Source organism: Hippopotamus amphibius, chromosome 5 (assembly GCF_030028045.1).
Source record: "Hippopotamus amphibius kiboko isolate mHipAmp2 chromosome 5, mHipAmp2.hap2, whole genome shotgun sequence".
Taxonomy (NCBI): Eukaryota; Metazoa; Chordata; class Mammalia; order Artiodactyla; family Hippopotamidae; genus Hippopotamus; species Hippopotamus amphibius.
The window spans coordinates 155685299-155708300 of NC_080190.1; the positions used below are offsets into that span (position 1 = coordinate 155685299).

At 38.7% G+C, this 23002-nt stretch overlaps 1 protein-coding gene across 3 annotated transcripts in view; it reads left to right on the plus strand.

Moving 5' to 3' along the window:
* Positions 1–23002, plus strand: part of COL14A1 (collagen type XIV alpha 1 chain) — a 220584-nt gene that overhangs the window by 113903 nt on the left and 83679 nt on the right. For all 3 annotated transcript variants that reach the window (XM_057734080.1, XM_057734079.1, XM_057734081.1), the window contains exons 24-31: positions 7710–7856; positions 11942–11998; positions 15840–15979; positions 18612–18735; positions 18946–19089; positions 20044–20208; positions 20796–20834; positions 21021–21159. In XM_057734080.1, the coding sequence (XP_057590063.1) occupies positions 7710–7856; positions 11942–11998; positions 15840–15979; positions 18612–18735; positions 18946–19089; positions 20044–20208; positions 20796–20834; positions 21021–21159 (955 nt within the window). The remainder of the gene's footprint in view (positions 1–7709; positions 7857–11941; positions 11999–15839; positions 15980–18611; positions 18736–18945; positions 19090–20043; positions 20209–20795; positions 20835–21020; positions 21160–23002) is intronic.

Genomic DNA, 23002 nt, shown 5'->3' on the forward strand with positions numbered 1-23002 from the left:
ATAACTACATTCAAAATGAAGAAGTCCCACTTCTGATCCAATCCAGAAAGTGGAAAGCACAGTTTAGTAGAGTGCTGAAAGTGTTTGGAAATACGCTGAAAATACAAGAATAGAATATGAGGAACGTGAGAAGAGATTCCTGCCAACACCAGCCAAGGCATTGTCTCCACAGGCATGCTAAGCCACTAATTCCTTGATTCCCTGAATGTGATCCTGTAAGGGTCCCTTTAGCCAGACATCAGCTAAGCATACAGGAGTGGCTTTCATCTGGAATAAACATTGAATAAGGGAAAGTCCGGACAAATCACATGGGTTTTGTGGTGGTTTTATGTGCTTTATGGGATGCTTAAGCAGAATTAGATGAAAGATACGCAACCATTTGAGAAACAACTATAAAATCTTGAGTTGTGTTTCAAGTATCTTTTTTTTAAGGACCTTTCTTGAGATATAATTGGCATACAATAAACTGCATATATTTAAAGTGTACGATGTGATTTTTTTTCTTGTTAGTAATGTCATATATCTTTTTAAGACTAGCTAAGTCACACTTTAACATAGAAGGGTTGACATTTATCACATTTGATGGTATTTGTTAAGCTTTAGAAAAATAGTAACTATAAAAATCACACTTCCAAACTACCCCAGAATATCTTTATCTTTTATATCATTTAGAAATTGACATGATGGGACATAGGTTCCTGTAGATATTCATTGGCTTTCATTTAAAATTACAATTATATAAATTGACATAAAGATATCAAAACTGTCTATCATGGGGTTAATGAAATCCATCAGTTTTTTTTTATTAAATGCTTTTACTTTAGCATATTTGCAAAATGGCACTGGGATTCTTATCAGAGGGTGTGATTGATGGGTCTGATAACATTGATCCGGTCATTTAAAACCTCAATATGCTCTTTCTGAAGCCAAGATCTTTACTAGCAAGAAATGTACGTCCCCATTTCCTTATCTTACAGGTAAGTTAATTTGTACTCCCCCAGGATTATTTTCAGGCTGCGAAAAACCTTTTCACCTGAGCCTCAACAATCTCAATTCAACAGGAATGACCGAAAGTGTTGTTCAATTTATTTTTCATCAGCACTTATAGCTGAGAGATTTATAAGCCCAGTTAGCCTACATCTGATTCACTCAGGTGTCCAGCTGAATATTATTTTTTTAAATAAATCTATTATTTATTTATTTATTTATGACTGTGTTGGGTCTTTATTGCTGTGTGAGGGCTTTCTCTAGTTGTGGCGATCAGGGGGCTACTCTTCGTTGTGGTACGCAGGCTTCTCATTGCGGTGGCCTCTCTTGTTGCGGAGCATGGGCTCTAGGTGCACGGGCTTCAGTAGTTGTAGCACTTGGGCTCAGTAGTTGTGGCTCACAGGCTCTAGAGCACAGGCTCAGTAGTTGTGGCGCATGGGCTTAGTTGTTCCACAGCATGTGAGATCTTCCTGGACCAGGGATTGAACCTGTGTCCCCTGCATTGGCAGGTGGATTCTTAACCGCTGAGCCACCAGGGAAGTCCCCAACTGAATATTATAAACCAACTAGACAGCAACAGCTTCTAATTGATGGTTGGGGTTGGGGAGTTAATATGGGGATAGCAGTAGGGAATATGTTTAAATATTTTAACTTACACAGTTTAGGTCAGGGGATAGTCTTTCCTCATTGGAGTGGAGAAGAATTAGGTTGAGTTTCTTTATCTTACAGAGAAATGTAATCATTATCCTGATCACCGCCTTTGAAGGACCTGTGATCAGATGCCCCTCCTTCCCCGGGCACATGAGGCCCAAGGTTGCCACTGTTTTAACTCTGTAATATCTCCCACTGGCTACATATGCAGCCTATGCAGAAATGTTAGCCCTTCCCCCTCAATCAGAGAAGAAACTAGAGAGAAATGGGACCCAGTTCCTCCATGTGATGGAGAAAAGCCTTATCCCAGGCTGGATTATTTCTGAATGCCTCTGCCAAACCCCTACTGTTTGACAGGTAGTTTCCTCAGTGTGTGGGGGTGTGTGTGTGTGTGTGTTTAAATTCCCCATGCTCTGGTCAGTGCACTTTTATTCTGAGATGGAGTCAGTGGGTCTGCCTCTGCTGTAACCACAACTGCTGGTCAACTTCCTTCTCTGGCCTTCAGTTTTCCCAAATGACTTCTTTTGAAGTTTTTACCTGAGGTAACACTTATAAATTTCCAAGGATTTTGTGAGTAAAGCAGCAAGGCTGTATCATTCAGATTTGCTTGTTTTGTTTGTGAATGGTAGAAACACAAATAAAAGGGGACTTAAGCAAAAGGGTCAGTTTATTAGCTAACATACTGAGAAGTTCAACAGCATTTGGCTTCAGGCACATCTAAATCTAGGTGTTCACACAATGTCATCGAGATGAAGCCCTGCTCCGTCCTCTGCTCTGCTCTCCTCTGCCTTTGTGCTTAGGCACATTGTGAGTTGGTCCCTGTCAAATCCAGAATTACATCCTCCTAGCTTCCAGCTTAATAGTCTTAGAAAAAAGAAAGCTCCTCTTTCTCAATAATTCCCACAAAAGTCCAGGAACTGAGTCACATTGGCGTGGTTTGGGGTCACATGCTTCTAAATCTGTCATTGAGTTCAAGGTCATGAAATAAAATGAGGGGTGAGACCTGGTGTCTGGTGGAGTAGGTGGGCGTTCTTATTCAGTCCTGTCCAAATTAAAAAGACCAAGAATGGAGAGGAATGGATTTAAAGAAAGAAAGATTAGATGCAATACAGGCAAAAACAACAGCTGCCCTCTACCCATGTAAATATTATGACTTTTTTTTATAGCCAAGAAGAAAAAAAAGATTACCAGAAGGATCAAGTCCTCTCAAGAGAGACTGAAATCAAATCTGCTTTTGAGTCAGTCATCCACTTTCAAAATTAAATTATAGGCTTTTGGTTGACCGTAGGACGGACCAAAGTCAGAGACTTTGGGTTGGTTTTGAGTAACAGAACCCCATGAGAGCCTCCATTAGTTCTGCAGATGCTCAAGCATTCTGTCTCTCTGTCCATCTGTTTTTGAGTTGACGTGGCACCCAAGGTTTGATGTAGCTTTTCCCTTCAAGTTCATGTATTTATATACCACATGGACCATGATACTGTAGTCCCTCCCTAATCCTATTAACTTGGTGACTTTCTTTTTAGCCTGACTTTTTTTGTTTCAAAGCATGCTCAACTTGTCTTCTTTCTTTAGATATTGAATTGCATATTTTGCTGTGTCAGTCATTAGTAAGAATAGAGAATTGCAGCATAGTGGAGAGCCTACTTTATCAGGGACCAGATCCCCTCCCCCCCAAAACAATCATATGAAACAAAAACCTATTCTCAAGATTAAACTTTTTGAAGCAGTGATATTATGCTTGGGAGTCAGGTTATTTGAAAGACTTGGAGAGTGGAAGCATATATCATCAGTTTCCAGCTGAGTATCCTGGATCATGGATATTCTTTGCTTGTGGATCTCAGTAAGCACTCAGAGGACATTCTGGGGCGTCAAGCTGGTAGTATGATGATCCGTATGGAAGTAACCCAGAGAATGTATTCAGTCTTGCTTCATAAGAATGAATACATAATGACAGATTTTCCCCCCTTGTTCCAAAAAATAAATTTTAACTCCCAGCTTTTGGCACAAGGGGTTGAGGAAATTAGTCATCATTTGATCAGGTTAAATGTTTTCCTTTAAGGCAAAAAGCCATCAGACCTGAATCACACATGCCAAAAGCAACATGGATACACCCCCATTCATGTAACCCCTCTTTGTTAGCATTGGGATCAAACCGATACTGTTTCCCGTTGATTTTATAGTGCCTGTTCCAGTTTTCCAATGATTTGTAGATTTTTGTTTTTGTTTTTGTTGTAGCAGTGAAACCCTTTTATACTCTATTGTCAAGGGTCTGTAAAATGCGTGGGTATTCATGAGAAATAGAGGAAATGACAGAAAGGTGCATTTCTAGAACTGATTCCTGGAGAGTCCTGGAAGCTTTTGTGGAGCTAGATAAAGATGATCCGTCCACAGGATTTGGGAAGTGTCTGTGTTACAGGTGGCTCACAGATGCTTGCAGGAGGCTCCAAAGAGTGGTTAAGGGTCAGAAAGAAGCTGCTGTTGTGGAGTTCTGGGCCTGGGGACCCCAGACTGAACTTGGACATCAGCAAAGCAGAGGGCAGGGTGTACTACTATTTTCTTACTATTAACCTCCTTTCACAGAAATAATCTCACAAACACCTCAACATTTTTAAAATTTCATTATTTTGTATAATATAAATATTGAGATAGATCTGAAGTCATTTGAAACAAATATATTACTAGAGAGTATATTATGAAGTTCACTTTTGAAACCCTTTAATATTCACAATTATAAAAATAAATTTCAAATTCCATTCAACAAGTGGACTTTAATTATATTTAAGAAATCAGGATTTGTCCATAGACAAAATTTTATTTATTTTTATTTTTCTCTATTTCATTTGTTTTTTATTTTAAAACTTTTTGAGAGCAGCTTTTGAGTCACAAAAAAATTGAGAGGAAGGCACGGAGATTTCCCATATAATCCCTGTCCCTCACAAAACGGCTTCCTGTATTATCAAATCCCATGCTAGAATTTGTTATGCTATTTGTTACAACTGAGGAACCTATATTAACACATTACTATCACCCAAAGTCCGTGATTTACATCAGGGTTCATTTTTGATGTTGTACATTCTAAGTGTTTGGACGAATGTGGAATGACATGTATCTGAGTTTTCTTTTAGCCTGTCGATGTGATGGATTACATAAACAAACTCTCAAATGTTGAAACTGGCTTGCATACCTGGGATAAATCTCTCCTACACTTTTCATAACCATGTATTTATCACCTTTTCATTTTATGGTAGAAATATTTTTTACAAGGAACCTTATGGTGTTTGCTTCATTTATCTTTATATTCTGATATGTAAACGTGTTCACTGATGGGAAAGGAAAAGATGCAGAAGACTTAAACAACAACAATATTTAGAGAATAGGAAGAGTTTCTTACCAAGCCTTAACTTGAAAATGTCAAAATTATGAGCTCATTGTTTTTGAACTTGCCATTTTGGCCCAGGTTTCATGACATTAGAGTGTTAGATATAACTGGTTCAGTACTAGAGATTTCAAAGCTGTGCATAGACAGAATTTTAAGTGACATGTTTATTCTGGCATATGTATTACAATAAGTATATTTTTGTTTATATGTGTTTAAGATATGGATTGAAATGTAATAGATATTTTTACTTTCAAAATAGACCAAAGTCACTTTTTAACAATTTTTCATTTTTTGCTTAAAAAAGCAATTGATTTTTTTTTTTTTGCTCTTTTTGAAAAATTTATTTTTTATTGAAGTATAGTTGATTTACACTGTTGTGTTAGTTTCAGGTGTACAGCCAAGTGATTCAGTTATATATATATATATGTGTGTGTGTGTGTATATACATATATACATACATATGTATTCTTTTTCAGATTCTTTTCCCATACAGGTTATTGCAAAATATTGAGTATAGTTCCCTGCAACTGTTTTTTTTTAAATATTTTCTCTATTTTGTTCATATTTAATAAACTATAAATAGCATTTTGCAGGAGTTCTTTTTAACCACTCAATAATATGTATAATGTTTAATCAATATAGTTTTTAAAACTGGTTTTTAAAATTCCTAGAAATAAAGTTATATAAGGCTTCGACTAGAATGCAATCTGCGAATTAGATGAAAATTAATCTAGAGGGAAATTTGCATGGTAATTTTTTTCATGGTAGCAGGTATTCTTTTTAACCAGTTATCCATGTGGTTAAAAAAAATAATGAACACTCTATGCCTATGAAAAAAACCTATTTGAAATTCTTCAGTAATGGAAGCCAGCAAGGTAGGCAGCCAGGTCCAATGTAGTGATAAAGCACTGAGCCGTGAGGACTCCTCATCTGATCTCCCTGCTATTATGCGTACTAATTTCATATGCACTCAGCAGCTCTACAACTGTTTCATTTTGAAAACAGTGTATATTTAACTTATTTTATGATATGTTAATGGAAATTAAAGCAACATCCTCTGATGGGCTTTCGAGTTCTGAATTTACATTTTACTTCTGCTACTTAGTGTATGCACTTGGCTAAATTACTAACTTTTCTAGCCTCCAGTTTCTTGTCTTTAATTAGGGATAATTATAAATATTATAAGCATCAAATGAATCAATACATATCACATCTTTAGAATAGTGCCTGGGACATGGTAAGTGCTCACCAAATGTTGGCCATTGTTACCTTTGCTGTTATTTTCATCATTAAATACCAAACACAAAGCCTGATACCGTAGTAAGCTCTCAGGAAAAGATTAATATAATTGATCCAACCTCTCCCAGACTCCAAACCTGAGGGCAAGGACTAATTCCTCTAGGAAGGCAAGACAATTTTGCTGTGGTTATGGGAGTGAAGAAATTAGCCAACAGTTAATCAGGCCTCCTAGGTTCTTTGTCAGGTCTCTGCCATGGTGGAGATGGGACAGAGAAAGTGGTAGTGGACATGGCTGTGTGTGGCATGTCTCCTTGGTAGAACAAAAAGAACACTGGAATCAGGAGTTGGGAGACCAAGACATATGGAATGATATATGGTCCTAAACCACTTAAGCACCGTGTCCTGTTTCCTCAATTATGATTTTAAAAGAATAAAAAGCATTTTAAAGTGAATCCAAGGAATTTGGAGAGCCTCCTCTGAGCTCCCTAGGAGTCTCCTTTGCTATTGAAAGAAATCATGAGTGTCAGTTAAAAATCAAGACTGAAGGTAGGAATTAGACAGTCCGGGGACACCCTGGTTGTCCCAGTGCAGCTCCAAGCTCTTGCCCGCATTTGTGGCAACTTTGCAAACAGGCTGGACCCATGGGCAAAGCTTCTGAGACCCTGGAAGCCCACAGTCGTGAGGCCTGCTTAGCACCTACAATTTCTATTTTATTTGTGTATTTATTTAGGCTGCGTCAGGTCTTCATTGCGGCACGTGGGATCTTTTGTTGCCATGCACGGGCTCAGTAGTTGCAGTGCACAGGCGTAGTTGCAGTGCACAGGCTTAGTTGCCCCGCGGCATGTGGGATCTTAGTTCCCCAACCAGAGATCGAACCCGCGTCCCTTGCATTCAGGGCGGATTCTTTACCACTGGACCACTGGAAAGTCCCACCCTACAATTTCTAACTCCATAGTTATATATTTAGGCCACTGCCAAGAAGGGCATCCTATTGTATGATAATAAGTTGTATGGGTCCAAAAGGATGTATCTTTTTATGTCAATTTTTAATTGACTGTGTTCTGGAGAATCATATTGAATAAAAGTGAACTCGAATTTTTTAAAAAATAATATACTCATCTCCACACCTGTCCAGAATATCAATTAAAATAGGTACATATAATTATAAACATTCACAGTTCTCCATTTGTTAGAGGATTGACCTCAGCAGCCTTTTACTACTCAGTCTCATTTCTGAACATGTAAAATGTGATTTTCAATCTAAAAAAAAGGGGATATAGTAACTCTTTAAAAATGGAAACAACTCCTCAAACAAGTTTAATTCATTCTGAAGTTATCTGAATAGGCCATGCATATTAAGCATTTTAGAAGCAAATCGTCTATTGATGGCTGTTTTAAAAACTTCCTGTATGTATGTTCTGTTCATATATGTTTTGTTTTGTTTTGATTATAGATACACAAAAGCAAGAATCCACTCTGGGTGGAGGGACAAACAGGCATTGCTTCTATGGTCTTCAGCCTGATTCAGAGTATAAAATCAGTGTTTACACAAAGCTCCAAGAGATTGAGGGACCCAGTGTGAGCATAATGGTGAAAACACGTAAGTCAAGCGTATTCTCTCCCGATCCCTGTCTTTCATAAACAAACAGTATTTTAGGCGTCCCATTTTGGTTCAAAAACCTTATTCCATTTAGAAAAATATTAGCCACTGCTGTCTGGTAATATCTGTAATACAGGTTTTGCTCACCTTATCCTGTCCCAGAGTTCACTGCCTGTGGCCCACTAATACCATCTGTGTGGTTTTTTCTATTCTCCATATGTTGTCACAAGGGAGTATAAGGCCATAGGATGGCAAAGTGCTTGAAACAATGACCTATATTGTGATCTGTTTCCATTAGGAACATCTGTGGTATGTGGAGTGTGAAATGAAGTGTAAGGACTAGGTCCCGACATTAAAACAATGGCACATTAATTACTACAGCCATGCGGGCAGGAATGGAGCCAAGACGTTCCAACTGGCTGACCCTAGGCTTGCCTACTCAAGAGGCTCTTGCGCTTTTTCCAAGCTGGCTGGAAATCTGACGCACTGAAGGGAAAGGCAAAGTATAAAATGAAAACAAAGCACTTTTTACATGTTCTAAAGAGCAAGGAGGGTATCAGCTTCTTGGTATGTCAGCTTCTTGGTATCCTTTTAATCAAGGATTCCTGACCTAGAGGCCACAAACATTAAGATGGTTTGAATGGTAGTGAATTCCGGGGGACATTTGTGTGTCCCCAACTCAGTATCTTGAACTTAAACTTGAAATCTCCGAGGACTGGTGTCTGAATAGCTGGTGGGTGATGGGCTTTCTTGGTAGCCCTTCTATCATGTATTTGACGTTTAGGAGTTCTATTCCCCATGTATATAGGTCTTTCTGTTGCTCTGCACATGCAGAAAGAAATCATCATCAAAATATAATCTTCAAACACGGAAGGTGAAAGTATAGTTAATGAAATCATCTACTTTCCAACATAAGACAATATTTCATAACACTGAAATATTCAACATTTTACATTACTCATGTATTTTTGAGGTATAATTTACCATCCATAAAATTCAGCTGTTGTAGTGTACAATTCAGTGATTTTTGGTACATTTAAAGAGTTGTGCAGACATCACTGCAATCCACCGTCAGGACATTCCCATGAACCCAGAGACCTTTCAAGCTCATTCCCAGTGAGTCCCCTTTCCTACAGTCTGCTCCAGGCCATACTTGCTTTGCTAATACATTTGTCTTTTCTAGACATTTCATATAAATGGAAATATGTACTAAGTAGCCTTTTGCATCTGGCATCTTTCACTTAGTATATGTTTTTGAAGTTTATCCACGTTGGAGAATCTATCAGTCGTTTGTTGCTTTTTATTACACATTAAAATTTGTTTTATGGGTAGAGGATTATATAATTTCGAAATTACTAGGGGCCTGGTAGTGCATGGAATTTGGAGTCAAACAGACTTGGTTGGGGTCCTTTTTAGCATTGTGGCCCTGGGCAGTTTAACATCTCTGAGCTGCTTTTTGCTTACCAATAAAATTAAATACCTACTCTCTTTCCGCCTTTGACGGTGGTAAAGATCCAATGAAAAGAACCTGCTGAGGGACTTTTCAACCTGTCTCTTATTGAACAAGTACTTTTGTTATCCCCCTTGCTGTCTTCCTGGAAGTCACAAACTGATGGCCATGGGGTTAGATCTCACTGTCAGGCATGTTTTCTCTGGGCCATTTTCTTTCTTTTTTTTTTTAAGTTTTAAAGTATTCTTGAAAATGCAAAAGATCTGACAACATAGGGCAGACATATCCTCATGGTGTTAAATCTACAGAAACCCAGTAACTGCTGTCTCTTTTAGACAGTTTGTTATTCCTTAATGTTTAGGCTAAGTTCTTTGTTCCGATTCATTACTTGCCTGACCTCTAAAAATATTTGAGTTTGGGGCCCCTGGTCTACTTCAACTTCCCCCAAGCTTAACGTCACAACTGTTAACTACCAGTCCAGGGTTATTTTGGAAAGCTCTGTTTGATGTAAATGTTTTCCTTCTATTGGGGACATCTGTCATCTTATAGCTTCTACCCACTGGCTCTAGTTCAACCTTCTGAAGCAAATGCAGATCAAGACTGTTCCCTCCTCTATGTGACAGCTTCTCACAGACTTGAAGACAGGGACCATCTGTGTGCCACACAGAGAATATAAACACGTGTTGCCAGTTCATTGTGGTTCTTCTTACCCAAGAGACTCTTAGGCCAGATGTTCTGACCAAACATATTAAACATATTGATCTGGCTGCCATAGCTGCTCACTGGTTTTGTTCTTGATTTTCTGACTGAACTTAGGATATGCCTCAGATTTTCACATTAAAGAAAATGCACAATTATAAACATGACCCACTGCTTCCACAAATTTTAAGACAAATAAATCTGGCTTTAGAAGCATTTTATGGTACTTTCAAAAAAGTTTTGCAATCCTAATTTTAATATTAAAATGTCTCCAATGTTTTTACTTCTGAAACTTTTTTGTTTCCAAAAAAGTGCCTTTAAAAGATAAAAGTGATATTCCATATCTGTAATAATGCAATAGAAGGTATAAAGTATGTTGTCACCTTCCCTCTTTCCTCATTCTTTCTTCCCAGAAATACCTATTTGTACCAGCTTGGTCTCCTTCAGGAAATTCTACCTGTTATCTGTTTTTGTTTGTTTGTTTTGTTTTTGGTGTGTGTGTGTGTGTGTGTGTATATATATATATATATATATAAAACCATAGAGATGTATATAGGTAAATCAATATTATATTTATCAGTTAAATAGAATTTTTTTAATTTTTCACATATGCTATCATTCCATGGTTTTCTGATTCATTTCACATGATTAATCTCAAACATTTCTCCATTTTTCCTACCTCATTCCTTTAAACGTTGAATCACTTTACTCAAAGGTTATTTTTTTTAAATATCACTTTATTATAAATTTATTTATTTATTTATTGGCTGTGTTGGGTCTTCGTTGCTGCGCATGGGCTTTCTCTGGTTGGGAGGGGCAGGCAGGGGCCACTCTTCATTGTGGTGCACGCAGCATGTGGGATCTTCCTAGAGCAGGGATTGAACCTGTGTCCCTTGCATTGGCAGGGGAATTCTTAATTCACTGCACCACCAGGGAAGTCCCTCAAATAATGTTATTTTATTGGCTCCTAGAATTGGAAGAGACCTTAAAATTCCTGCCCAGTGAAGGAATTCCCTTTACAGCATCCCCAGGAGCCTGCCTGAGCTCAGATCCTTCCAGCTAGTTGGCGCTTACTGTCTGCAGAGGCTGAACATCCCTCTGTGTGAATGGCTATGATTCCTTGAGGGTTTTCCCTCTTATTAAACTAGAATAATAAAAATAATTTTCTCAATTTTTCTTAAATCTTTAGTGTCAAATAAGAATAAAAAAAGAATATGTAAAAAAATAATATTAGGATGTTTACCTAATCATGCCGTAACTTCCTGGTACCTTGCCATGTGAATTGGTAGGAAAGTCACTGCTCTGACGTGACTATATCCGTGACCTTCATCCAAATCACACCTCCACATATTACACAGATTTCTCAGCCCTCATCATTCAGGCTAAACTGATCAGGACACACTGTAGCGTCTCAATGTCCTGCCATTTCAGAACTGAAAGTTTCCCAGACACACTCTGAATGTAATCAAAAGTGAATCAGATTCCCTTGGGGACCACATCCTGGGGATGCAGGGTAAAAAGGGAGAAAGTTCTTTTGAGCATGGATTGATGGTCAATCCCTAGGCAGAATGCAAATGAAGTTTATTATAAGTGTGAAAGCAGCCAGAGACTAATCTGAAATAGGTTGGCAGGGTTCCTTCCTTAAATCAGCATTAAAACCACTTTTCGTTGACAGTTTGATTGCATTGACTCCCGCTGGGTAAACTTAATTGTGGCAAAATGGCATTTCAGGCCTTCAGTCTGAGGTGGAGGGGATGGTTGGAACCAGTTTTCACAGGCTTTGGCTGATTTATAATGGGTACTAAATTCACGAAATTCTCAAAGAAGACAGTTGTCAAAATCATTGACTCCCCTGAAGAGTTATGACTCCATGACCTCCCTCTTTTCACCGCAGATGAGATGGTTAATTGATGTTCTTTCTCCTGCTCCTTTACAGAATCACTTCCTACTCAACCACCGACTTTTCCTCCAACCATTCCACCAGCAAAAGAAGGTAAAAGAATAATACAATCATGATGTGATTTTAGGATTTGGATTTCTGTTGGTTTTGCTTGTTTGTTCATTTAAAAACCAAGGTATTCATAAAAGATATTTTCTCAATACAAATGCTTATCAAACCCTTATGGGTACAACTTTGCAATGGGTAGTAAATAAGACATAGAGATCTAACGTGTAATCATGTGATGTGACAGAGATGTTAAATATCACTACATCAACCATATTACAATGTATAAATGTATCAAATTAATGTTACACACTTTAAATTTATGCACTATTATATGTCAAATATATTCAACAAAAATTCACCTAATGGTAGATTCTGTACACACAGAATATATTTTCTAACAGAATTTCTTCAGATTTATTTCATCAAAAATATCAGAGTAGTACACCTTTACCAAGGAAGAGTAGTTAGGTAATTGATGAGTGAGAATGTAGTTTATAATTCTGCAGACAAGGGTAACAGTGTTCCAGCTTACCTCTGAAGTGCCTCTCCCAGTTGTTTCTTTCTGTCTTCATCACAAGAGTTTCTTATCACCTCTTACTTGAGCCATTAAGGTAACTTTCTTTTTCTGTTTTTAAATTTTGTTTATTTATTTATGTATTGGCTGCATTGGGTCCTCGTTGCTGCTCACTGGCTTTCTCTAGTTGTGCCGAGCGGGGGTTACTCTTCGTTGTGGTGTGCAGGCTTCTCATTGCGGTGGCTTCTCTTGTTGTGGACACGGGCTCTAGGCACGCGGGCTTTGGTAGTTGTGTCACGTGGGCTTAGTAGTTGTGGCTCAAGGGCTCTAGAGCACAGGCTCAGTTAGTTGTGGCACACGGGCTTAGTTGCTCCATGGCAAGTGGGATTTTCCCAGACCAGGGATCGAACCCATGTCCCCCTGCATTGGCAGGTGGATTCTTAACCACTGCACCACCTGGGAAGTCCCAAGGTAACTTTCTAAAAAACTTCCAAACACAGTAGTGATCATTAATTTTTTTTATTCCATTAATGAACATCTGTTAACCCTGCTATTTGTTCTCAAAGCTCTTATGCCAGATTCTTGGAATACAATGGCAATCTATGACTGCTGCTCTCTGCTTATTTTCAGTGTTGCAAGAGAAATAGGTGTTTGCCTAGGTAATTACCAGCCAAGGAAAGTGAGTTAAAAAGTGGAGATTATACTGTGGTAGCCCAGAAATGAGAACAGTTAATGCTGCTGCAGGTTAATTACTTGTAAAGGAGGAGGAGGAATTTGATTTACATTTTGAAGAATGAGTTTTACAAGTAAATAATGGAGAAAGGAGCACTCAAAGTCATGGAGTGACCTAAGCACTTAATGTGTTTGGGGAACCATACATAAGTGCTTTAGTGTGACCCATAGAGAAGGGTGAAGATAGAGTTATGCAGTGGTTTGTGTGCCTGAATAAGGAGGCTGGGCTTTATCCTATAGGACATGGTGTGCCATGAGGAGTTTTACAAAGGGAGGGTGACCTGCAAAAATCTGTGTTTGAGAAAGATAACCTCGATGGCATGGGGACGAGGGATTAGGGCAGAAGAGGATAAAGGTAGAACACATAGTCCGAAGGTTGTTTTGGAAGACTTCTTCCATTGACCAAGCATTTTAAAGTACCTATTACAAACCAAAGATACAATGAAAAGTAAGTTGTTCCCACCTTTCAGAGTGTTAGCAGACATTTGGTCTGTGCCAAAAGATCCTTAATCTTTGGTGCTATCCAGAACCATTTGGCATGGACCAAATATGCTTGTGGGGATTTTGGATAGGATCGGATTTCAAGAACCTGTTGGTGTAGGCCAAACGTCTTATCGACATTTAGGACAGGACCAAGTGTCCTGCAGGGGACAGAAGCATCGTCAGAGGGTCTGATGATGGAGAGTGTAAGGATCAATGAAACAAAGAGATAATGAGAATCTGTACAAAAATAAAGCTCAGCATCTTTCCTAGCATACCAGGCAAAGTCTTCAATGAACAACCTATGTTGTGGCATCGTTTCCCAGGCTGTATTAGTTAACAGCAAAACTGTCTAACTCCGGGTTCCCCCTACGTGTCTTATGCTGCTGTCCTGAAGCTTTTAATGCTATTTGTTCTACTTGGAATGCCAGACTCTTTCCTCTTCCATCTTCATATCTAGCTTTTTCTAGTCTGTCTGTGATGATTTTCACTATTGGAACTGGAAACAGAATCCTAATTGATGAGTTTATTAGACATTTCTGATACAGATGTTACAGAACTCTCTGAGGTCAGAATATTTTTATTTATAGCAGAACATGAATATCATGCAGTCAACATTCATGAGTGCTCATGGGAGACATGCGATTTGGAAGGGTCTGTGAGAGTGGGGATTGACAATGTAAGAACACTGTTCCTGTAGTTTTTATCGTGATGGTTTTAAGCAGCGGAGCTTTCGCAACTTGAAGGCATTATGCATTTTAGGTTCTAGTTGTCCTGAGTGTATTTAATTAAAAAGTGTGTAAATTTTTATTATTCAAGTGATACTGAATATTTATAAAACAAACATTAAGAAATAGAAAAGAGTACATAAAGAAAATTAAAAACATAATTTCATACCCCAGAGGTAGTCCCTTCATGTATTTTGATGTGTTTTCGTTTTTCCTTCATAGTATTAAGTAAAATTTTCAATTTGAGTATATTTTCAAATAGATTTTGCTCTCACTTAGAAGGTTAAACCTAATCTAGATTCCATCTTTCCTTGGAAACAGAACACCAGGTTTTCTTTTATAAGCTTATAATTAGCAGATCTTGTGATCCCTTTGAGCTTTAAATTCAAACCATATACATGTAAAATTTTATACATAATGGAACTCATGAGAACAACCTCATCAAATCCTTATTGTCCTTGGAGTACTGACTCACTTGGAGATGGTTTATTTTACATGGTAAATAGCTTTAAGGGAATAAAGTTGCACTTAATAAAATAAAAATCAAGTGAATGTTTTTTTCTAAAGAAAGGTGAAAGGCATATTATCTCACAGAATATTTGTGTGCAAATGGTCTAAGATTAAAAGATTCAGTTCACTAAAGACTAAATTGTTTGTTTCATTACAAAATAGCGTTAACCACCATGTCTACACTAATGAAGGGGAAGAGAGGCATTAATAATCTGAAGCAGCATGTGATACAAGACTGTTAAAAAATACTTTCAGTGGAATAGTTTTTTCCTAATGTGTTTTTCTGCTTGTTTGTTAGCGTTGATATCAGTATTACCTACTGATAAAAGTTTCCCTGAGCTAGCATTAGTGTACTTTTCTTGACGTGTATCGATGGGTGTCAGAGAGCATAGACAGAATTTTTGAGCAAGGCTGAAATTAGAGTTTGCTTACGGCCTCAGTCCAAATGCATATCAAGTTTTAGATTAATCTGCTTTCATTGTGTGGTATGCCTTCCTCCTGGAATCTGAATCTCTCTCGTTATTAACTCGATAAGCAGAGGACAGGGTGCATAGAGTGATAGCTTGGATTTTCTTCTAATCAGTAGGCACTAGAATGTTTGCTGATGCTTCTGCCTCTAAATCACTTTAGCTCCACATTTCCCATTCTCTTACTTCTAGTCTTTGGGGCTGAGATTGATGGATTTTTTTTTCTCTTTAATTCTACACGTTTGATTGAAGCTTCTTAGTCACGACTAGGAGAGTTGGGTGTAGGAGAGCAATGATGATCAGAAAGCAGAGTGAGCAAGAGCTTGGAGTAGGATGTATACTCTTCCTTCAGGAAAGAGCTCTAGTTACCAGAGGGAAACCATTATCTCTTTGTTGGTTGATAACTACTATGTTTTTCCCCTTTCTCTTATTCAAAATTCATTCGTGGTCTCCAGTATGTAAAGCTGCCAAAGCTGACCTGGTGTTTATGGTGGATGGATCCTGGAGTATTGGTGATGAAAATTTCAATAAGATCATTAATTTCCTGTACAGCACTGTTGGAGCTCTGAACAAGATCGGTGCAGATGGAACTCAAGTAAGGCTAATCAATCAATCATTGATTCAGTCTATGCATGAAAATATTATTCATGGTATCATGGCTACTCTTCAGGGAATATGGGCAAAGAACTATACTGACTGGAGAATCAACCAACCCTAAATGAGAGAATAGACAAGTCTGAGTTTAGAAGCAGCTTACTGGTGTCTGACAGAGCTTGAGAAGATGCTAATCCTTAAAAGCTCTTGAGTTCAGCAAACTAAGATAGGTAGAATGGCCATGTCAGCAGATATGTCTTCTATATACTAGGATAGAGTATCTCTCTAAAGGAACATCCAATATTTTCCTTGCCCTCGAGGACATTAAAATCTTGAAAGAGAGGTCATGGTCACAAATTACTACAGAACAAGTAGCAGATAGAAAACTAATTTATTTATTCAACAAACATTTATTGAGGACTTATTTTGGTTGGGTACAGTACTGTCATAATGGGTGTGACAGACAATGTCCCTAATTTCGTGGTGCTCGTATTCTTAACGTCAGGGAGAGGAGGAGAATGAGAGACAGATAGAAATTGGCAAACAAATAAATTCACAAGGTAGAGAGGTGAGCCTTTTTTAAAATTAATTAATTAATTAATTAATTTCTTTATTGGCTACATTGGGTCTTCATTGCTGCACACGGGCTTTCTCTAGTTGCGATGAGCGGGGGCTACTCTTCGTTGTGGTGCACGGGCTTCTCAGTGTGATGGCTTCTCTTGTGGAGCATGGGCTCTAGGTGCATGGGCTTCAGTAGTTGTGGCACATCGGCTCAGTAGTTGTGGCTCACGGGCTCTAGAGTGCAGGCTCAGTAGTTGTGGTGCACGGGCTTAGTTGCTCCGCAGCATGTGGGATCTTCCCAGCCCAGGGCTCGAACCCATGTCCCCTGTATTGGCCGGTAGATTCTTAACCACTGTGCCACCAGGGGAGCCCGGGATGTGAGCTTTTGAACTGAGATTTAAATTTACCGGTTTATTTAAAATATTTATTTATTTATTTTTGGCTATATCGAGTCAGTTATAGCATACAAGATTTTCTTTGGGATCTTCATTGCAGCATGCGGGATCTTTCTTTGTGGGGCACAGGCTCCAGAGGACGTGGGTTTCAGAGCCTGTGGGCTCTGTAGTTGCGGCACATGAACTCTCTAGTTGTGGCCTGTGTGCTCAGTAGTAGTTGCAGAGTGTGGGCTTAGCTGCCCCGCCGCATGTGGGATCTTAGTTCCCTGGCCAGGGATTGAACCCACATCCCCTGCACTGGAAGGCAGATTCTTAACCACTGGACCACCAGGGTAGTCCCCCAAAGTTTATTTTAAATTGTGTGATCAGCGAAGGCTTCTTTGAGGAGGTGGCTTCTGAACTGAGACGTGAGTGATGCTGAGAAGATCTGAAAGTAGAGTTTCCAGACAGAGAGAGTAGTAAGTGCGGAGGGCCTGAGTTGAGAACGAGTTCTGAAGCTTCAGGTGTGGAAACTTGAGGCTGGAATACAGTGGATGAGCATGTGGGGGGCGGGGGTGGGGAAGAAGAGGTCGAAGAAGTAGGCAAAGCTAGATCACCTGGAGTCTTACTACCCACTGAAGACGTTTGGGGCCATCCTAAATGCAATGGGAAGCCACTGGGAAGTTTTAAGGAGAGAAGGTCTGATCTGCTTTTTAAAAGAGATCATTCTGACTGTTTTGTGGAGTATGAATGCTAATTAAGGTAAAAGTGGACGTGGAGAAACCACCTGGGATGCTGCTCTCATGGTCCAGCACAGAGATGATGGAGGCCTGGGCTAGGGTGGTAGCAATGCGATGCAGTGAAGTGAACAGATTGGGACTATGTCTTGGAAAAATGGCTGAGAAAACTTGGATGTGAGGGGGACCAGAAGAGAAGAATAGATAAAGTGCTCAGGCATTTCAGGGAGGGAGCAATTTGTTTTGATTAGAGAACTCAGAGGAGGTTTCCTAAAGATGATGATACTTACAGTAGACCTTGATAAACTGGCAGCAGCTGAAGGCTCACAAAGTCGAGGAAAGCACTCCGAAGATGCTATATTTACCTCTTGCATGATAATTCTGAAAAACAAACAAAAAATAGAATAAATTTAAAATGTCCCCAAAGTTGCACAGGAATAAAAGCAAATTGTAGGAAATGAAGCCAGGATGGTTCATATTGCAGTGATTAAGAACACAGATTCTAAAGTAGAATTACCGGGCTTCAGCTGTTTCTTCTGCCAGTGGCTCCTCTTGTAATCTTGGGTAAATTACCTGACTTTGTGTGCCTCAGCTTCCTGATCTGTAAGATGGTAGAATAGTAGTAATTATTTCCTAGGTTTGTTTCCTAAAGAAATCTTTGTAAAGAGTCCAGCTTCGATTCTTTGAACTTTGTCAAGGCAGAAGATCTAGGCTGCAAGGTCTTCATGCTTTAGGGAGAGATTTTTAAAATAAACTACTTCCTGAAAAGTACTTAGAGAAAAAATGCTAGTTAATGAGTCATCAGATTTGGTATGTAACTTGTATGGTTTAAACCAAGGAAATTGTGGACTGGGTTAAAAAAGAAGTTAAAACTGTAGTTATGATCATGCTATAGTGTGTGCTCTCTGGCAGAGAGGAATTCTATAATACACATAAAAACGAATACACCTTCTTTATCTAGGTTGCAATGGTTCAATTCACTGATGACCCCAGGACAGAGTTTAAACTTAACTCTTACAAGACCAAAGAGACGCTTCTTGATGCAATTAAACATATCTCATACAAAGGAGGAAATACAAAAACAGGTAAGACCGAAGAAAAAAAAAAAAGCCCAGCTAAGACCCAAAGTAATTATTACTAATTACTGAAATTACTTCTTTTTAAAGCATAGTAATAATAATAGACTTTTAAAAACGATTTTTCATTGACTTAAGAACTTTGTTTCCACCCTTGCAAATCTAGGAATACAGAAATGGGAGGGAATGCAATTGAACTATTGCCTTCCTTTGTTTCAGGAAAAGCAATTAAGCATGTCCGAGATACCTTGTTTACTACAGAGTCAGGGACCAGAAGAGGCATCCCAAAGGTCATCGTGGTTATAACTGATGGAAGATCACAAGATGATGTGAACAAAATCTCCAAGGAGATGCAATCAGATGGTAAGTTTTACGCAGATAAGCAATAGAGGCTACGAGTAATACCGTTAGCCTTGTTTTCTGAATAAACATTTGTAGGGTACGTCACCATGACTCAAATGTTTCTAAATCTTTCTTAATATTAACTGGACAGTGTAATTTTAAGAACAGTTTCCAGGTTACACATCTGTTATTTTGCTGTATTTTCTCTAATACTTGTGTTATATACAGGATGTCCTATATGAGAAACTCCATCAATTAAGTGCAATATGGGACTTCCCTGGCAGTCCAGTGGTTAAGACTCCACTGCAGGGGGTGCACGTTTAATTCCAGCCTCACGGCACAGCCAAAAAACAAAAACAAAAACCAAAAAAAAAAAAAGGAAAGAAAGAAAATTAAGTGCAACAGTATGAAAAAGGACCAGGGAGAGAACCTAATCACAGAAACTCCTCACCCTCAGCCTCCTCATCTGTAAAATGGAGAAGGCAAAATGTGGAGATTACATTGTATAAGATATGCATGGCAAAGTCTAATTTATTATGTATTTGCCAAGCATTGAACTGTGACCCATCTTAGGCTTCTAAGCCTATTAATGTCTCAGTTTCTTCTTCTGAAAAAAAAAAAAAAAAAACCGAGATAGTTTCTCTGTTTCAATTGCACTTTATCCCATAAATACTAAAATCATTATTAAAAATATGCAAACGTAAAGATGTTACTCAAATGGTAACTAGCCTGTCTGAAGCACTGGCTCTCTTAAGCTTCTTTAAAATGGAAACTTTCTTTAGGGGATGATGGGTTAATTATCATATAGTGAATTATGTGCTTCCAGAATTCTGATGAACTCTAAAGAATGAATTATCTACCCCCACTGGCCCTCCTAAATAAACATATTTTAAATATTTGGACATGACTAACATTGCATTATTTGTTTTTGGTGCAATTTAAAGTCATCAGAAATCTGTTCCCCTTTTACCACAGGCTACAGCATTTTTGCAGTCGGTGTGGCCGATGCAGATTACTCGGAGTTGGTTAGCATTGGCAGTAAGCCCAGCGCCCGACATGTCTTCTTTGTGGATGACTTCGACGCCTTTAAGAAAATTGAAGATGAGTTGATTACTTTTGTCTGCGAAACCGCGTCAGCAAGTTAGTTCTTTGGAATTTGCCCTTACATTGCATAAAGGCTGAGATGTTTATACCGGTTAAATAATGAGTCCCATCCTGATGCAAAGAAAGAAAATGAACTTGGAAAACTAGTTGTTATGCAGATATTGAGTTTTGTGGTTTTGAGCCTATGGGAAGTTAATCCCACCTCTCCTCAGTTCAGGGTTTTATGTTGATAAAGACTTTCTCTAAAAAGATGAGAGTGTGTATTTAAAAGCAACTCTCTTAAACAGCTGTAGCAGACAGTTTTCAAAAATGTGTTAAGGCTGTTCATTGGGGTAACACATTAGAAGTGGGACTTCTCTCACCACGTGCTCTCAAGTGACCACTGTCGATTTTAATGGACGCAGGAGAAGAGAAGGAAGCTGGGACCCTTTGGTTTTAAAAGGAGAAGTGAGAGCGTTTCAGTCTTCAGGAATCCACTGAAAGCCGTAGCCACATCTGGTTTGGATTCCCTCCACAACTGACTTCCGTAAAGATTATTTTAGCTTCCTGTTCTCAGGACAAGGAAAGAATATGTTTGGAAAATATCTAAATTAGGGTTTTATCTTGTTTGTTTTGTCTTCCAGCCTGCCCACTGGTGCATAAGGATGGCATTGATCTTGCAGGTATGCAGTACCACAAATTTTCCAAATACAAATGTATTATATAACTCCCATTTGAGGTCCAGATTTTTTTCATCCTTAATAGACTAATTTTGAAATTTAAAATCCTAAAGTGCTTGTTTATTCTTTTTTCTCTGTCCTGTTTTTTTGTTTTTTTTTGGTTTGGTTTTTTTGTTTGGTTTTTTTTAGGATTTAAGATGATGGAAATGTTTGGTTTGGTTGAAAAGGAGTTTTCATCAGTGGAAGGGGTTTCTATGGAGCCTGGTACCTTCAATTTGTATCCTTGTTATCAACTTCATAAAGATGCCCTGGTTTCCCAGCCAACCAAGTATGTTTCCATTGCAAGATACTAAAGTCAATAATGGTTTATTATATTTCAGTATGAAAATGGTATCAACTTGAAATATGCTGTAGTAATTCCCAGCGGGATTTTCCATGATGGATAGAGCAGTTGATGTTTCGATTTCTTTGAAAACATTAGACTCACATAATACTGGTTGAACTTTCATATCTGTTGATCTGAGAAAAGTTTTTATTAACTCTTTATATTTTTCTCAGAACTACCATATACCAAGCATTGTTCTAAATGCTTATGTATAGTAACTCACTCAAACCTCCCAACAACTCTGTGCAGTAGAGTCATTTATTTATTTTATTTTATTTTAATTTATTGGCTGTGTTGGGTCTTCATTGCTGCATGTGGGCTTTCTTTAGTTGCAGTGAGCGGGGGGCTACTCTTTGTTGGGGTGCTAGGGCTTCTCATTGCAGTGGCTTCTCTTGTTGCAGAGCACAGGCTCTAGGCATCCGGGCTTCAGTAGTTGTGGCACCTGGGCTCAGTAGTTGTGGCTTGTGGGCTCTAGAGCACAGGCTCAGTAGTTGTGGCACACAGGCTTAGTTGCTCCATGGCATGTGGGATCTTCCCGGACCAGGGATCAAACCCGTGTCCCCTGCATTGGCAGGCAGATTTTTACCCACTCCGCCACCAGAGAAGCCTGAAGTAGAGTCATTTATTATCTCAGTTTTACAAATAATGAAACTAAAGCACAAAGAAGCTAAATGACTTGTGTGAGATCACATGTGTGTTGAGGACCATGCTGGGATCTGCACCTGGCAATCAGGCCCCAAAACCCACGCCCTGAACCGTTTTACGCTAGAGCCATGAATTCAGATGGTTTTTATCTTTGAGAAGTCACAACAGCAGCTCCATATGGTTGATGTAAAAATCACATTATCTAGTCATTCTACGTCTATGATGCACATAGGGATTCCTGGTGCCATTTTCAGCAATTCTGCAAACTCCAGAGGTACTTGAGATTACAAAGTAGGAATTCCTGGTTTAAGGGGTCATCTTTCAAGATGTGATCTGCTACTTTACATTCCAAATCATCATTTGCTTTTGTCTCAAAATACCTTCAGAATTTTAATGTGAAACATTTTCATGTGGTGTGTACATATGCATGAAAAAGTGGAGGAGATTACATTTGAGTATTAAATTCATCTGTCCAATTTATAAACAACTTGCTTTTCTACCTTTTTCCAAAATATTGTTTGTTGAATTTGAGCCTGTTACAGTACTATATGCAGTTTTTTTTATTATTTTTTTTTTTACTATTTTTAAAAATTTTATTGCATATATGTGGTTTTAGATAAAGACAATATCTGATGTTACCTTTCGGCAGGTTCTTTTATACTGTCTAGCAATGAATATTAAAATGAATGTTTGAGAATCATGGCTGGAAGCCTAGCCAAAAGTGAGAATTGCCAGAGGGAAAAATCTTCTACCACTCCACTGAAATTGTTCATCCAGTTGGCAGTGCCCTTGCCCTCCACCTTGCTAAATAAATCCAATCACTGGTTCCCAGCCCTTATCTCATTCACCCTGTCACCAGCATTTGATACAGCTGATCACATGCTCCTCCTGGGGCTTCTGGGACACACACTTGTCTTGAGCTTCTGTCTACAGTACAGGCTGTTCCTTTCCAGTGCCGGCTCCTCTTTCTCCTCCACCTCTTTATGTTGGAGGGACCAGGACTTGCTCAAGACCTCCTTGCTTTCTCCGTCTGTCCCCTACTTCCTAGTGATGTTTGCAGTATCATAGTGTTCAACCCCATCTATATGCCAAGGACTCCTAAATTTGTATTTCCAGTCTAGATCTATTTCCCCCCAGTTTT